The sequence below is a fragment of the Physcomitrium patens genome, chromosome 3 (genome assembly GCF_059467195.1).
Source record: "Physcomitrium patens ecotype Gransden chromosome 3, ASM5946719v1, whole genome shotgun sequence".
NCBI classification, from domain to species: domain Eukaryota; kingdom Viridiplantae; phylum Streptophyta; class Bryopsida; order Funariales; family Funariaceae; genus Physcomitrium; species Physcomitrium patens.
Genome location: NC_143412.1, coordinates 18,173,019 through 18,191,487, shown reverse-complemented (window position 1 = coordinate 18,191,487; position 18,469 = coordinate 18,173,019). Strand labels below are relative to the sequence as shown.

Genomic DNA, 18,469 nt, shown 5'->3' with positions numbered 1-18,469 from the left:
AAGAAGCGTTATCTTTTGTTATATATGCTACACTCAATTCTAATAGTGAAAAGACTTCAAGTGGTAATTTAAGCAAGTATAAAGATTATCAAGACGTTTTTTAGAAGAAAAATATAAATATTCTTTTAGAACATTATTCTTATGATTACTTAATTAATCTTCAAATAAGAGCTCAATTGCCATTTATATCACTCTATAGCTTATTATAGAATAAGTTAGCTATAGTCAAAGAATATATTAATGAGGATTTTGCTAAAAACTTTATACATGATTTTAAGTCTCTAGCAAAAGCTCATAATTTGTTAATAAAGAAAAAAAATAGATCATTGGAGATATATGTGTATTAGTGAGGACTTAATAAGATTACCATCAAAAATAGATATCTTTTATCTTTGATATCAAAATTTTTTAATCAATTGAATTATTATTATTATTATTATTATTATTATTATTATTATTATATATAAATAGATTTATAATAAGTATATAATATAATATATATTAAAATAAGAGATGAATGAAAGATTCTATTTTGAACCAAATATGAATACTTTGAATATAATATCATATTTTTTGGACTTATAATTATATGTGCTACTTTTGAATATTTAATAATTAATATTTTAAAAAAAATTATATATTTTTATTGATTATTATCTAAAAAATATTTTAATCTATTCTAAAAAGACAAAAAAAATATAAACTTCATACTTGTTGTATATTACAAAAACTTAGGGATATAAGACTATATGCTAAGATGAAAAAGTATATATTTCACACAATTTAAATTTACTTCTTAGGATACATCATTTTGAATCATTTCCTTAGAATAGATTGTAAGAAAGTTTAAACCATTATAGATTTAAAGATTCTAAAAATAATAAAAAAAAATCCACATTTTTTGAAATTTGTCAATTATTATCAAATCTTCATCAATAGTTTTTTTCAAATTACAATTCTACTTATATGTTTGACTTGCAAAGATAAACTTAAGTAGAATAAAAAAATTGAAGTAATCTTTATCTTGAAGCTTTCAAGGTAACTTTTGCAATACTTCCAAACTTCTATGGCATTGATTTTTTTAAAGCATACTTATTAATAAAAATAAATAAATAAAAAATAAAAAATAAATCATTGAACTTTTCTTTAAGTGTGATATTTTCACAAATAAGAGTAAATGATAAATTGTATCCAATAGCTATTTATTCAAAAAAACATTTTAATAGCCAAGATGAATCATAAGATCTACAACAAAGAGCTTCTTAGAAATATGGATTCATTTCTAAAATAGAGCCATTATCTAGAAAATGCTTCTAATTAATTTATTATTTACAAAAATTAAAAATACTTTAAGTATTTTATATCAAAATATATTTTAAATCATTCTTAAGTCCATAAGAGCATATTTTTGTTAAATTTTAATTTAAAATCATTTATTGATCACAAAAACAATATAGTTTGTCAGATATTCTTATCTAATATCAAAAGAAGATGCAACATTTAATCAATAACAAAAAATTCTTTTGAATCTAAAGCAACTTCATTTTTGAGCTATGAAATCAACAATGATTTTTAATTCAATATTTTTTAGCAAGTTCAATCAAATATGTTTTTATATCCTCTTATTCATGTTAATATGAAAAATCTTTCCAAATCTTATGAAACTTCTAAATTTTAATTGAATAATAATCTTTTTTATTTTGAAGGATAATTATCTATTCTAAAAAATAAAATCTAACTACATGCTTTTAAATTTGTCACAATTTTTTAATTATATGACATTTTTAATATAATAAGACCTTAGAGCTAATATTAAGAAATTTTTTGTAATCTAAAATATAAAAAGTAGTTAAAGACTTTATAAAATCTTATAATATTTGCTTTATATCAAAAAATCCTTATCATTGATCTTATGGACTTTTCCAACTACTATCTATACTAAAACAATTATGGTCTTTATTTCTAAGGATTTTATTAAAAATCTTTGAATTTCAAGTTCATACAACTTTATATTTGTGATTATAGATTGTTTCACTAAGATGGCATATTTTGTATCATGTGTAAAATCTATCATAGATGAAGAAACAATTATACTTTTCTTTGACGATATTCATTATTATCATAAATAGCTAAGAGATATTATATTGGATAGATAAACTTAATTTATATCAATATTTTAAAAAATAAAATAAAATATTAAAAATAAATATAAAACTCTCTTTAACTTTCTATCCCAAAATTGATAGATAAATAAAATAGATAAATCAAGCTTTAGAATAGTATCTAAGATATATCATCAACTATCATTAAGATAATTAGATAATTCTTTTGTCAATGGCAATTTTTTCTTGTAATAATAGAATATATTTTTTTACTCAATAATCATCTATTTATGCTAATTATGATTATTATCCATAACTTGATATTTTTGATTATGCAAAAGTAGATAATCTTATAGCTAAAGATTTGAAAAAATATTTTTAAAAGCTACATGTAATAGTGAAGGCATAATTAATAAAAATTTAATAGAAACAAACATTCATTGTAGGTGCCTATTGCAAGAAACAACTTCAATTCCATGTTGGTGATAAGATATGGTTATTTTATTGTAAAAACAAGACTATTTGGTCATAGAATAAGTTGGATTATTTTAAACTATGGTTATATTTTATTTACAAATAAATCAATCTAATTGCATATTAATTATATCTATTAAAGTCTATAAAAATATATCTTTTATTTTATGTTTTTTTTTTTTGAGTCATAAAAGATATTGGATATATCAAGAAGAAAAAAAATATAACTTTTTTTATAAAAAATAGACAATAATTAAGAGTTTGATGTTGAAAAAGTCTTATACTTAAGGTGGTACCAAAATAGGTTGGAATAACTTATATATTAGCACAAATATGATATTAATGAAATCACATATAAGTCATTCAAAAATCTTGCAACTGTAATAAAAAAAAGTTGATGCTTTTCATCAACAATATCCATCAAAATTAAGATGAAGACTTAAGGAATTATTTGCTATAAAAGAAATCAAGTTTAATGAAGATTGCATTTTATTTTTTTTATCTTTGTTTATAGTTCTTGTATATTGTGGCAATAAAAAAATAGAGAATCAACAATCAATAGATTTAATTCAAGAATTATTATTTATTTAATTACTAAATGATGCATTAAAATTATCATAGCCTTTAAAATGAATTAATTAAGATAAATATCCTAAAAAATAACATATTTTATTATTGAATAGATGGCAAGATATAATGCATTTGGTAATACAATATAAGAAGAGATTCTTAGTATATAATAATATTAAAAGAAGTAAAAAACCACACATAATAATATTCTAAATATTTTATTTTAATAAAGTTTTAGAGGCCCTAATAATGATTAAATATCAAACTCATCTTCTTTCTTTAATATGGAATACTATCAATGGCCAAGAAGATCTATTAATTATATTCAAAAAGAACAAAGATCAAAATATGTGGCAAATATAATTTGTTACACCTTAAAAATTTTCAATATATGATTATTGCTCCTTGTAGAATTTGTCTCTAGAAAGAAGGATAATGTCACAAACACACATGTTAACTAAATTTAAAGAAATTAAGTAGAAATAAGTAAAATTAATAAATATGATGATATCTTACAGAGAAGCTTATTAGAAGCTATATAGATGCAAATTTGAATTTATACATGTCTATAGGTGATTGATAGATTAAAATCAAGGCCAACAAGTTGGCCATGTATTGCACATGTTAGTTACTTGTGAAAGAAATTTATCATGTGGCGCATATGTAAAACTTGTCTTACAAGTTAAACATATGACTAACAAGTTGTACATGTTTTAAAAGTCCTATAAAATATCATGACATAACTTCTAATTAGATATTATATATAGAAGTAAGAGTGAAATTTTCTCCACTCTTTTCAATATCTTTCTTATTTTTAGTCTTATTTCAAAAATCTCTAATCTTTTTGTCTTTGGCAATAGTCATTCTACTTACAATATTATATTATTTTTGAATAACTATCTAATCTTTTCTAGTAATACAAAAGTGTATTGATTTTTTGATTGATTGTGATTCATGTCTTTGATATTTTGATAATAATTATTTTGATGAATTTTTGAAGATTTTAGAATAATATATAAACTTTTAAGGATTTAAAAATAAATATATATATATATATATATATATATATATATATATATATATTAAAATAAAATATTATAACTTTTATTATTTTTAATTCTTTAGGAGTGCTATTTTTTAAAAAATTATATCTAACTACCTTACTTTTAGACATTTTTTAATAATAATATAAAAGAACCTAATTTTTAAGAATCTTTTTTTCATGTCTTATTTTTCATTTAATTTTCTTAATTTTATATTATAAATCTGTTTTGATAAAATCATCTTATTGTTTGTTTTTTTTCTTTTTATTTCTTATGTATTGCAAGACTTGAAATGAAGACAAATTTAGATGGTTCTATACAGATCTCTTTTTAGTTTTTTTCCCTACTAATATATTATCATAATATCTATCAAATGAATTATTTCTTTACTTTTGTTATATAATTAAGTTTACTATAAGAAAATAAATAAAATCTATCTGCTAATAAGCTTTTATTCATCTTTGATAGTCAAATTACTTATTTGCCGATAGATTGCTTCTTTATTTCAACTAATCAAAAAAATCTCCAAAACTAGAAGAGGGCTTTACAACGGGGGTTTGAAGGCATATGCCCCTCTCCAGGTCTCGACAAAAAGGAGTGTAGAAGAGCAAATCTGAATAGCACCACAAAGAGACTAATTTCAAAATTTTCAAAATATTACATTCAGTCATGGTTGCTGATTCTGGCGGCAGCACGGGAAAAGGCAACCTGATCTCGCTGATGGTTCAAGTGTTCGTGAGAAGTGGGCTAACTTGGCGGACGCCTTGAATAAAAGTATCAGATATTTGTGGAGAAATTAATTCAAAGTTGTTGACAATTCAGTCTTTTCAATCAATATGCTCGACATTACCTCATTTTCAATCATACTCTGCTCCAACAGAAACGTCTGTCTAAACATGCACCTGTAGACAATGCTCTAACTGTGGCAAAAAGGTGAATCGATCAGAATCTTGCTTATTTGGTATCTTTTGTGCGGCAGTTGCCCTGAAACGATAATCAGGCAAGGCAAGTTTGGATGGTCAGAAGTGACAGCAGCTTGTCGAGATTATTTCCTCAATTATCCATATGTCGGGATAGCATGCTGCTGCCGTTTCAGGAGGAATACAGCTCTGGATTTCTTCCTTGCTTGCGGGTAGCTTCCGTTGCAACCGCAGAAACGTTGAGAGAGCCAGATAAACATCCCCCATGTAGAATGAGATACTTGTTCCTTTGTCCCTACTGAACCGGGTAGTTTCTTCAGAGAACCAACTGGACTTGAAGAATTGAAAACGGATCTTGAAATAGGGGAGATCGTCTCTAGGAACATATTTGAACCATGTAGTTAAAACTTCAGAAAAGTATTATAGTTGATAAATGCAATCACTCTGTAGCATGATGCTTCTCAAACATAATGGAAGAATACAAGGAGGAGGTCGAAATTGTCACTGAAAGCTCAATCGCAATCGACTTACCAGTACGATTTCTGGAATTAGTTGTAACAGTGTGCCTAGAAGTTATTTTGTAGGACCAGTTGTGACATCACTGTCCACTTTCTGCTGTTATTGTTTCTTCGGTTAGATCAGCCGGCTTGGTGTGTGCGCAACTAGATGTTTCGCACAATCCCATCCCTGTTCGGAATTTGCTGTTGCGACGTGTGCGTGCATCTATCCTTCCAACAATGCCGGTCAAGGGAAGCAAATCAATGAACCCCGTTGCTGCCGTTCAACAGTGCTACCCCCTCAAGGACCATATACACTGGCTTAGCAGCACTCTTTTTTGTCGTCTCCCAACGAAATCCTCTGGACTGCAGATCTCGATGGCAAGTACAAACATGTTCTACATCATTCTCCATGCGATGCCCAGTTGCTGGACAAGAGGATCCGAGTTATCCAAGACTCCTGGCTCGAGTAATTCGGAGCGATCTCCGATGTTCGTGTGCAGTTTCTACATGTCGTACTCTGCAACAAACGCGATTTGTGGGCTGTTCCAACAGCTTGTTCAACGCATCACCATGTCTGTGGTGTTTTGTGATTCAAAGGTTTGATACTCGCATTCTGTTCTTCATCCTCCAAAAGTTCTGATTCTGGTGGCAAGCGCAGCATTCTCCGCGAGATACACTTCTCGTTTCATTACATGGATTCTTGTACATCAGCTTCTTCGGACATCGATCTAACCTCCGAAACTGTTCTTAAAAAAAACTGGGTCAATCGCTCACCTTCCGCATCGTATCCAAGGTTGGCAGTCACCCCCGCAACATAAATTTTAGTCACTTCCAGATAAAAACTGTGTTCGGTGCATTAAAGTTGGTCTTGAAGAGCTAACTATATACATCGAAAGATTGTTTTTTGCACACATGTAAGTAATTACAGTTACACATGTAAATTCTGTAAAATATCGCACTTGTTAGTAGTTTAGTTTTCCAAGGAATTTACAACTATTTTAAAAAATACTATAAATATTCTTTAAAAATGAAAAATGTGAATTTACTCAAAAATTATACACTCTACAGTACTCTTTTATCATTAGAATTTGTGAATAAATACTCCTAAAACACATTAATGGAAACTTAGCATTTTTACAATTCACCTGTTTGGTACCAAGAAATTAACGTGACTCTTGTCATTTCATGTTGCTTTTTTGCTCTATCTCTAATTCCTACATTGACTTTCCATAAAGTTTAATGAATCCCACCTGAAATAAATAGTTTCAAATCTCGTATGAAATAAAAGCAGATGTACCCAAATTTTCAAAAATTCACTAGAATATTTTACTACAATAAATAACAAACTTCTAGACATCAGCCAGCTTCTTTTCACAACCCAATTATGCTTGTTGGCCTCGATGTCCAGAGCCGTGCAAATGCAATCCCCTAGAAACCACTTGTGGCCTCAAAAGGTCAGAAAGGCGGAAAAGGCATTGATAGAGTGACACCCACCCACCAGGTTCACGAGCACAGATTCGGTTGCACGGCAGGCTTGGCATCCAGCCTTTGAGTTAGGAGATAGGAGGCATCTATCTCTCCAGCTTGCTTGCTTCTGCTCTCGCATCACGGGACCGATGCCCACCACCACCTCTACCACCTCTGCTTCGCAGCCAATCTCTGTTCGTTTCTGATCTCTCTTGTTTCGATGTGGATTAACAGGAATCTGCACAAACGGACGGACGGACGGAAAAAGTATGGAAGCCGTTGGAAATGGACGAATCAATAAATTCGTTCGTTCATTTGTTCGTTGGTTCCCTCTTGTGGATAGGATCGTAGGGAATGCTGGAATGGGATAAGTGGGTGGGGGCAGCCGTGGCAATCCAAGCCATCCACAATTGAATGGCAGTTTGGAATAGACAGTTAATACAGCGTGGTTGACGCGAAGCATAATGGAATCTGCCTAGATTTCTGGTTTATTATTATAATACTGGTAAAATGTGCCAAAATAATAATAATAATAATAAGATTGGTGACATGTGGGATTGATGGGCACCTCCACCAATAGAACCAAAAGCCAAGAAGACGAAGAAGATAACAGAACCTGTCTGCATCAGTGTCATTGATTACCCAGGAATTGCTGTTGTGGGATTGATTCACCCTTGACGCATTTTTTGAAAAACGGAAAAAAGAAAGATATATTTATTATGCACTTGTAAAGGGCAGTAGTTTGTGCCAGATGAAAAAATGATAGAAACAGAAAATAAACAAATGGGTGCTTTAGAATATGAAACATCTATATTCTTAGAATAAAAATTAGAGAAAATATCATACATACCCCTCAAATATATTGAAATAATAAGAATACCCTTGTATACTTGATAATAGCAAATATATTCCTTAGATTTGTGATAATAGGTAATGTACCCTTACTAGTGATAAGATATTACCAACATTCCTTGTTTAGTTGTTATATAGGGCCCAAACTGTAAGTCATGCAAATTTTGTCATACCTCTTTTCAATCCGAAACGCAAATGCAAAAGGGGCTCACTATTGGAGTAGTTAGTCAACTTTGCAAGCTAATGTTGTCACCTGAGTAATAGAAGAAGTTTGCTTGCCTAGATGATAGTTTGGGTACATTCAATCCTACAAACTTGCACCCTTATAATATCATGCCTCCATTAGTTTGCACTTTAGGAATGGCACAACCTCACTATGCAACTACAAGCAAGTCTCCATCATATTATGATTGTGAATCAATAACTCCAACGGTATTTTGAAGGAGCTTTGGATATAGTCTAGCATATTGGTTGATCTAATATACATGAACATATGAAGGAGTTGATTTTGTTAAGTGAAGGAAATTGGAGTAAAGGCAAGATGAGTGGACAGGGTTTGGAATGGTGGAATGTAGATGAAAGAAGTTGTATGGCAAGCAAGTGGGGTGAAAAGTGTTGTAAGGGAGAGGGGAGTAACAATGCCACTAAGAATTTGTGGCGCAAGGCGTGGTTTGCAAATTGACAAAAAAAATGATACAAGATTTTTTCAATTCTTGAAAAGTCAAAAAGGGATGCAACAAAATCTACAAGACATATGGTTTGGGCCCCAAATAATGACTAAACAAGGAATGTTGGTGATACCTTAACACTAATAAGAATATATTAGCTATTATTACAAATCTAAGTGATGTATTTGCTATTATCAAAAATATAGGGATATTCTTAATATTTTAGCATATTTGAGGGACATCTATGATATTTTTTCTAAAAATTATTATTTTTTTGAATAAATAAATAAATATACTATATGTATTTTTTATTAGTTTAAAAAAGAAAATTAGGCAAGGTTATTTATTTCTAACTAAGTTTTATGTTTACAACAAAAAATATTCAAATTGACTACTTCTTAAGTAAAAACGAGATTATTATTTTTTATATATATATTTAATATATTTAAACAAGTTTTGTGATGTACTATTAGTATTTTTTTTGTACATACTAAAATTTATTTTGCTATGTATTATATTTTAAATCTTAATATTAGTTTATTCTTCTTTTTTCTTTTTAAATATTTTTTATTTAAATTTCTACAATATCATATTTACATTTTTGATAATGTCTACTATAAACTTTTTTTACATGTTTTTTGTGATTGTTTCTTCTATGTCTTTGTTTCACAATATTTTATTACAATATTATTTATAAGATATAATATGTTCTTGTATACATAATCCTTGAGGATTTTATTTTGTTGCACTTTGCATATAAATAATAAAGTTGATTGTTCTTGATGGAAATAAGTAAATTTTTACCAACCCAGGTAGTTGGTACAACAACTCAATGTAGTTGTTAAAATCCCTATCCTTCTTAACTGATTGAAATTGGTGATACCTAAAATATAATATTTTCAATAGAGTATATCTTATTATTTGCAAAAGCTTCAACAACCTCATGTAGTATTAACCATAATTTTGTATTTAGACTGATTATTCTATTTGCTAATCTAGTATTTTTAAATCTATCTAAATATTATTTTTTTCCCTGATAGTATAAACCAATCACTTTAATATAGGTTTATTAGAGGCTTCAAGATCTGTCCACTAATATTTTCTATAAAATTTCTATGATTCTTAGTATCCATATATTTTGAAATTAGTATAGATTTTAAGTTCTATAGCACATATAATATAATTATCATAAAAAGGATGGTAGTTGTTTTAATTTAACCTATTTTGTTAATATTGAAGACAACATAATTTTTGTGCTTTTCTAACATTTCTACAAAAAAAATTATGAAAAGAATTTACTTATTCCAAGTGTTAATTTTATCAGTATTTCTAAAGAGAATTTGTATCTAATAATCACTTAATCATGTAATGACTTTGGTCTAGCCTCATGATCCACTTTGAAATGAAAATCATTGAGAAATTGATTTTTCATTGGTTTTTACAACAAGCATGAAAAACACCAAATAATAAACAAAAAACTTGAAAGGTGAGCTGGAGGGGGAGTAATGAGCCAGCGTCGTCCCCAAAGTCTCTCCTACGCGGCAAATCAGGGCGGTGATACAGCGCGTCACACTTGAGCTCCAGTTGGAACAGAAACGCCGTGCTCAGCCCCCCCCCCCCCCCCCCCCCTTCACTGCCCGAAGAGTCTGCCGAACTGCCCAAATTCCGAGGAATATGCGAAAGGAAGATCCCGGATACCGAAACCTCTCGAGTTTTCCCAGCTCCTTCCTTCGATCACCACGTGGGAATGCTGCATTGCAAGCTACTCGAAGCGACGCGACGCACTCGCGAAACAAATTCCTCCCGATCCACTCTCTTGGTACAAATGGTGTCTCGCTCTCAAATTGGCTTCTGGGATGCCCCTGTTTTGAGTTGCGGTGTGCGCGTGTCTCTGCATCCACTTGATGCTGTGTTGAGTCAGGCTCGGGGGGTGCTTCTTGACAGACTTCCGGGGGAAGATAGTGGGAGTCTTGGATTTTCGGAGTGGAAGTTTGATCAGTAAGATAATTTTATTCTCGCCGATTGATTGATTGTTAGGTGGTTGAATGTGACTGAGGAGGTGGTTTTAGATTTTTCGGGTTGATGATTTCGTGGAGTATTTAGCTCTTGAAGGTCAATGCAAGGTGGGATTCATGGTGTTGCGCTTCTTTCGTGTACTTGTGCGCCCAAGTCACCTGTGACGACGAGAGTGCAGCAGAGTGCTAGAAGTTCGGTAGATCAAAGTGTCTTCTTTTCGTCTTCCGGTTCACATTTTTCTCTCCTTGATGAAGCCATCGTGAAGTTGTCAGGTGAGCGTAGTTGCAAGAAAAGAAGTTCAGAATTCGGAAGCAAGAAATCGAGGTTGCAATATCCAATGGCCATGATCGGGAATGAAGCTGGTGAGCATTGATTGTAAGTGATTATATCATTGCGTATTTTTTCTTTTTTCTTTTATTCTTCTTCTTTTTATCATATCCTCCAAGAGCTGTAGTTGGTCAGCCGTAACTCAGCGAAATCTGGACACTTAATCGGTGCTTGCATGATTGACATTGGTGGGCCAGTGATTTGGGGTTCTACTCAATATTTTGATGCTGATGAATCAACTTGTGCAGCTGCGGGATCTTCTTGGAATGTTGTGATGGACCATAGCCAGAACTTGGCGTTAAGAGCTGATTATCAGATGAGTCCTGAGACCTTTGAGACAAGCTCAATGTTTGTCGTAGTTGGCCACCGTGGTTGTGGCAAGAACAAGGTCCTTCCTCAAGGTTCAACTCCTGAAACCAGACTCTCTATACGAGAAAATACGATCACATCCTTCAATTTGGCATCCAAAAATGAAGCCGATTTTGTCGAGTTCGACGTTCAGGTGACCAAAGACGGCATCCCGATCATCTTTCACGATGACGTGATTGTTGCCGAAGATCAAATTCCAAGACACATCAGAGAAATTACTCTGGAGGAATTTCGTGGTATGGGACCACAAACCGAATCAACTAAAGTTAGTAAATCACTTTACCGAAAAGCGGTGGATGGCTCGATAGCCCTTTGGACCACGGACGTCGAAGATTCTATGTGCATCCTCGCCGAGGCCTTTGCTGAAGTGCAACCAAGCACTGGATTCAACATTGAGCTGAAATTTGGCGATGATGGCTCAACCACCGTCGAGGAGTTACACCGTGTGATTGATGCCGTGCTTCAGGATGTTAGGCAGCTTGCGAACGGCAGAATGATCTACTTTTCCAGTTTCCACCCCGACGCTGTGCAAATTCTTCGCAAGAAGATGTCGCTGTACCCGGTGTTCTTCCTCACCAACGGCGGAAGCCAGACTTACAACGATCCCAGAAGGAATTCCATTGAAGCAGCCATTGAAGTGTGTAGGGAAGGGAACCTGCAAGGAATTGTAAGCGAAGTGAAAGCGGTGTTGCAGCATCCGGCTTCGGTTGCCCTTGTAAAATCTCAAGGATTGTTCTTCTTTACTTACGGCGAGTTAAAGTAAGTTTCGTCTACATCTGTTTCCCTACCACTATCTCAAATATCCCACCTTTATTTATTTATTTTTATTTTGCCTACTGTCCCATGAAATAATCTAGTGAGGGCTAAATGGCGAGGTAACTAAAATAGGATGCGCTTGTTTTTTGCAGCAATTTCGGAGAAGCAGTTCTTAAACAAAAAAGTTGGGGCATCGATGGTGTTATAGTGGACCATGTTCTGGAGATGGTTCGTGTTGCACGGCAACAGGAAGAGCCCGCTTCTCCCTCCAGTGCCGCTCCGGGCAGGAGGACAGTTCCAGTGATGTATTAGAACTTCCTTGAACGACATTGATACCATCTTACTAGACCTGTATACTAGACCATTCTTTTGAGAGTTTATAACCCACTCCATCCTCACCGCCAATAAAGAGCCACGCATTTATCAACTTGTTTCCTCAGATACAGTAACTCCCAGACATGTAATTCTTAGTTAGCATCATTCTTCGTGCAGAACCCAAGGGAATATGGTAGAGTTATCTTTTCAAAATAAATAACATGACTTGTTAAAGAAATGCGTTGGCCTACTGCTGCTTGGATTTAAGTGGGTGACCTCCAATGAAGTGAGGATCACTCTAACCATATTGCAAAGCCTCTCTATTCATACCAACGAATTAAAGAGAATTATCTCACATTTTAAGACACAATTTTAGGCAGCAAAAGGGGAGTAACATTCTCTTCCCCAAATTTATCACTAAAGATGACATTATTTTTAGTATTGGCATAAAAGTTGAAGAAGGAAAAACAATTTTTAAACTTGTACACGAATAATACAGATATTTGTTGTACATATGCATTCAATTAAAGAAATTGTTAAGTTTTGAAATCCTTTGGCATGTCTTCTTAATATGGCCATGGTAGCTACAGATAGAGTGTCAAACTGAAGATATTGAAAATAACATAGCGAATGTGACAAACTTTAATAAATAAAATGGAGTAGTCTCTATGAGATGTTGGATTTGAACTCAAGACCTCACATGGTAGAATATTATTATTTGCTAGATGCATTGTGGTCTCAAATTCTTGCCTTAATAATAGTTTAGATGTTGTTTTATCTATGTAACAAAAGTCTAATAGTAATATAAGACTTCTATATTTTTAATTTATTTTTATTAATAAGACAAAATAAACATGTGTTTTATTTTATCTTTTAGAAAAATCATGTTATGAATATATTTTGATATATACATATATATATATATATATATGGCTTTTGGCATAATATTTAGAAATTATCTATAAAAATGTAATAATTTTTTTACATATATTTCATCACCAAAAGAATAGATTTTTTTAATTATTATTTTAAATAGTTTAAGTTTTTTTTTAACAAAATATTAGTATGTGTTTATTTTTTAAATCTTAATTTATCTAAATTTAAATTAAAAATTTCAGATTTTGGTTTTTTAAATACAAGTTTTTTTCTAATACAATTTTTTTTATTATAAATGAAGTAGTTACATATTATCATTTTCTTGATACTTTTGTAGGTAGCTTCATGTCTTCCCTCTTGTACTGCTTATTATAATAAACTGGTATGGCATGTGTACCCCTGTTACACCCACCTATCCTCAAAGAAAATTTTGTTTTCTTAGTTTTATTCTAAATCAGCAAAAATCATTACATTGAGTTGGTAATTTTGAATCTATCAAACTGGTATTTTGTTCAATATATAATGAAACAATCATGTTATTTTGTTATAATTTTATAGTAAAGAGGGTTGTTTGATTCTATATATATATATATATATATATATATTTGTAGGAGTTGTTTAAGTATCTAGGATGACCCATTGTATTAAAATATATTACATATAAAAATTAGCTATGTTATCATAGACAAACAATGTTCAATTATATTATATTATGTAGCAAACCATCTATATAAAATGTTTTATTTTGGCTCAAGCTACTAGCACACCCCATATTGCAACATGCACACCCAAAAAATGTGGAGGCTTATGATTGATTGGGTATTATTATGTGGACCTTGTCATCTAATATAAGTGTGGGGGGTGAGGGGTGGAGGGTAGTAGGTTTTTGTAGTTTATAATCAAACTATATTATATTCAAAATCATCACATTTATGATGATCATAATTCACAATTCACAATTGAATACTTTTGGTTCATTGAAACAAAATCAATTACAATTAAAAAGGCTCAATGTATTAAAATATGTTATCTTATAAAGCTTTATAACTCCAGCTCAAATCTAATAAAAGATATGGTAAGAGATGTATTGTGGCCCATCACCACACAAACTAAATAAGTTGTTGCTCTTATAGCCAGTTTGATCAACTTGGAGGTGATGCCCTTTGAAATCTAAGTTCAGGAAGTGGTCGATGGTATAAAGTTTGTCATTGACATTGAGGTGAGGATCACCACAATGCAAAATAGCAACAATATGTGTGGTGCAGTAAAAGTCAGCAAAAAAATGATGATATACTTTCTCACTAGATTCAAATTTTCTCGCAAGGGCAGCGCCTTCAAAAGCCCTTGCAAGGGGCCACATTATTATACCCAAGTAATCACAAGCCTCCACGTTTTTTGGGTGTGTATGTAGCAACATGAGGTGTGCTTGTAGCCTGAGCCTCATATTTTATACTTGTTATCTGTTAATAATCGTAATGATATAAAATTTGTAAAAAACAAAAAATACAAGCATGAAATAGAATAAGAACAAAGTTGTTAATGCTATAACATTGCAATGACCAAATTAAATGGTGATGCAATACTTATTCTTTTAAAAATAGGTCTAAAATTATGGATACAAAATTCTGAAAAGTGATGTAAAGAAGAACATCACCAACATATCTATTTAATGCTTAAACATCTTTTGAACAACACATTGTATAATTGACTTTTTCGTATGACTTGGTTTTCTATTATGTAGTAATCAAAGGTCATTTATGTCATTTAAACAAACACAAGCTGTGGCTCCTTCATTCAAACTTGGCTTTACATAATCTACAATTAGTGAGACCTAAACTGCCTTATGAAAATATGATGTAATAAAATGGGGACCAATTCAAAATTCATGAGAAAATACAGCAAAGCATGTGAACATGTAGAATATCTTGATGCATCCATATCTATGAACAATTAAACTACACACGTTGTTAAAATAACAGTTACAAAAGAGTTGCAATTTAACCTTGCTGGAAAAAGAAAACACACATGTATTACAGTCGCAAAGAAACCAAAATTTTGATGACAAATCTTCAAAAATTGATTTTTCCCCCATCACAACCACGAAAGTTCTTAACTGTTATACCAAACCTAATCGCATTAACAGACACATAGTACACGACAATTAAAAAAACTCAACTAAACCAGTAGTAAATTGGTGTAACATGGTGTGTTTTTACTATTGTATTTGACCTCAATGATCTGTTGCGCCATTGCCTCCATCATCCCAACCCTAAATTATGCTGTTCGGAGGAATCAAAGCAATCCTAATCTACTGTTTCCTTAGAGAATCGGATCAGATGTGCCCTGACAAAATACTGTTTTTTCCAATCTACCCAACATCCCACCTGTACAAAATTGGCAAAGGATCAACTTTCCACGGAAGAATGTGTATGTAAAGAGTTTTGAGTTATGAAAGATCCCGTCTTGACAGGAAAATAAAATAAAATAAAACCCATGCCTGCGGAATCAGGGATTGATTTGCTTTTATTTTCTCAGGCATAATTGGAGGTGCAATCAGTAGAACGACGCTGTATGTTCTCGCGTCTGATCGAAGTGTGACGAAATTAGGCTTCGAATGTCTCTACTACCTGTTGAAGATATGCTTGTGACACTCATGGGTGGCGGCTAAATTGGGCTGTTAATATTTAATTCGGTACCCACAAATTCTTCTCCTCATTCCACAACGTAGATAGAATAATCGCGTCGTTGAGAGATACCGTAGGTTTTTGTTTGGTTTGCTTGCTTACTGTTCCATCCAAATCGGTCGAATCCGCAGTTGGAAGGCTCTGTGGGTGCAGTTGACGTGAGGATCAACTGAAGGGATCTGTAACTGAATGGTCGGTATGATTTCTAAAACGCGGAATTGACGATCGTGCCTGAGTCTGTAGAGGAAGTGATGTGACGTAGTCATGGCGGAGGAGCCACCGTCGCAGGGCGAGGTGAAGGAAGGGAAGTCAGTCGCAGGAGTACAGGGTAAGGGATTAGAATACTGTGAAGTGCTGTCGGAGGAGCAGTTGGCAGGCTTTTACGAGAAAGCTGCCATCGGCAATGCAGCAGCAAACAAGTATGACACATTCTTCGCTGTCTAGTGTCGTCAGTCTTGTCTACCAATTTGCCTACACTTGGGATCAGAGTAAAGCCTGCAGACTTTGATTGACCACTCTATCAATGGTTCATAATTTTTTGTGGTTTCACAGGTTTCTGGCACTTGAAGTTCTCAAATTGCCAAACTTCACGTACGAGGGAAAGACTGCGTGTGTACTTGACTACTTTGTTGGCGTCCTGATGTATTTGTCTCCGCTCTGGCTCCAACTCCGAATTGTCGACTCGTTCTGACCTAATCTGGAATCGAGGGTACTGGTGTGGTATTAAAAACATAATTGAAGGAATTGGTGTTCTGCAGTTAGTAGATCAATGTTCATGGACTGTGCTGCCTTCCAATCACATTCTTATACGCAGTGGTTTGATGCGCATCTTACTCCCCTCGGTCCAGTTTATCAGGTTTGCGCAGGAGGAGCATTTTCGCCCAGCGCAGACATTGCTTGTGTATCAGTTGGCAATGGAAGTACTCGAGAAAATCAAAAGTAAAGCTTTCCTTGCCATTGCTCAATTCATCAGCAAATATGGCATTAGAAAATGGTTAGAAAATAAACAAAACAAAATCTCTCTGCTCATCATCGACGTCCGACAAGGTAGTACTCATGGACTTTCTTCAACTGTGTACTATGTCCAGATCATGTTGCTTCAGTTTAGTTTCTTTCGACCTCTCGATCACAGAGCGACATGGATTGAAGCTACAATTACGAACATGTAGTAAATACCGGCTTCTACATTCATGGAATTCCGATTTGTTTGGATCGCAGAGGGTGCAAGCATGAAGAAGATCGAGAAGATATTCAAGAGCATGATATTTAGCTGGAGTGTGAAGGTGAAAAGCACCGCCCATGTGGCGGTCCTCACAACAATTGAGTTGCAAAAGATAGTTCCGTTCTTCATGGAGACGTAAGTGACACACTATTCCCATGACAGGCAAACGGTTTAGCTGCTTGTAAACTTCCCCAGTCATTAAAATTCCATAAATCCGTAATGTTTAGAGCAAAACCATAGATAATGAGCACCCAGAACCACAAATTCTAACAAACGTTGATCGATAGCAGCATTATTTTCGTCTATGTGTGCAGAGTATTTCAGCATCACAGATTGTACAGAAACCTCTTCAACCGAGAATCTCTACAGTGGCGGTATTGTGAAGAAGTGTATATCAACACTCCTCCAGACGACAAATTCTTAAAACCGCTCAAGCAGTTCAATACCATCGAGGAAATCAACTTGGATCGGGTACTCAGTTCTCATAACGTGATTCACAGTCTGCAAAGGTGCTTCTTTCAGAGTTTACATCGCTAATTGATCCCTCCAACATCAACGGTTATTAATCACATTTAGCTGAGCAGGAATCGAAAGAATTACACTGCAAAGAACTGGTCCAGGGAGGAGCCGAAAGACAGGTCCCTGAAGCTGAAGCTCAATCGTGGCGAGACAAGACTTCGGAGCCGAAACGACCACCCAACAACCTGGATGAGTACATCGATTTCAGGATCCGGGACACAGTGGAACAAGTGACACTAGTCATGCAGGAGCAATATGAAGCACGCAAGAGTGTTCTCTACAATAGAATCGACTCGCTCCGGTCGATGTCGAAGTGAGAAATATCACCAATACTGGTGAGCTTACCATAGCCTTTCTCTAGATGCTCCGGTGATCTTTGACATCTGAGCTTCGACGTCTCATTGCCTGATGCGGCGCTGCTTCACAAGCAGGCTGTGATTAGACCACTTCAGCTTATGGGCCAGCTTAAATAGGCAATCTAATTGATAAAGTCAGCATTTATGAATTACACATTGATGAATGGCTTTATCTTTACTCACAGATTTGTCCTTCTGGAACAGACACATGTTTTATGTGCACATTTGTTTTGTGTCCGTTCATCAGTTTACTGTTAAATGTGAGGGATTCTTTATGTGTTCAATGTATGTGTACACAAAATTGCAGCAGCCACTTTGTATAGTGATTGATGCTTTCAATGACTTGAATTGTGTAGGGATTTCTTTATATTTTTGATGCAATAAAATTGTTAAGTGATTACTTCATTGTGTCAATTTTTTAAGAACATTGTTA

General features: G+C 33.2%; 2 protein-coding genes across 14 annotated transcripts; both read left to right on the top strand.

Moving 5' to 3' along the window:
- The first annotated feature begins 10,462 nt into the window (after positions 1-10,462).
- On the top strand, positions 10,463-12,617 carry LOC112280349 (glycerophosphodiester phosphodiesterase GDPD1, chloroplastic). 5 transcript variants are annotated; one of them, XM_024515744.3, is made up of 4 exons: positions 10,463-10,594; positions 10,885-10,974; positions 11,188-12,067; positions 12,217-12,617. In XM_024515744.3, the coding sequence occupies exons 2-4, from the start codon at positions 10,950-10,952 to the stop codon at positions 12,374-12,376; spliced, it is 1,065 nt and encodes a 354-aa protein (XP_024371512.1). In that variant the 5' UTR covers positions 10,463-10,594; positions 10,885-10,949; the 3' UTR covers positions 12,377-12,617. The 5 variants fall into 5 exon arrangements, with proteins under 5 accessions (XP_024371512.1, XP_024371513.1, XP_024371511.1 ...); XM_024515745.3 differs by having other exon boundaries at positions 10,885-10,987; XM_024515743.2 differs by having other exon boundaries at positions 10,878-10,974.
- A 2,694-nt stretch (positions 12,618-15,311) lies between these two features.
- Positions 15,312-18,450, top strand: LOC112279689 (uncharacterized). 9 transcript variants are annotated; one of them, XM_073532524.2, is made up of 8 exons: positions 15,314-15,682; positions 15,791-15,947; positions 16,202-16,358; positions 16,492-16,581; positions 16,796-16,986; positions 17,158-17,296; positions 17,476-17,632; positions 17,746-18,450. In XM_073532524.2, exons 3-8 carry the CDS (start codon positions 16,204-16,206, stop codon positions 17,995-17,997), a joined length of 984 nt encoding a protein of 327 aa, XP_073388625.1. In that variant the 5' UTR covers positions 15,314-15,682; positions 15,791-15,947; positions 16,202-16,203; the 3' UTR covers positions 17,998-18,450. The 9 variants fall into 9 exon arrangements, with proteins under 9 accessions (XP_090105213.1, XP_073388625.1, XP_090105212.1 ...); XM_090249086.1 differs by having other exon boundaries at positions 15,315-15,682; positions 16,093-16,358; XM_090249085.1 differs by having other exon boundaries at positions 15,316-15,682; positions 16,071-16,358.
- The last annotated feature ends 19 nt before the right edge of the window (positions 18,451-18,469 follow it).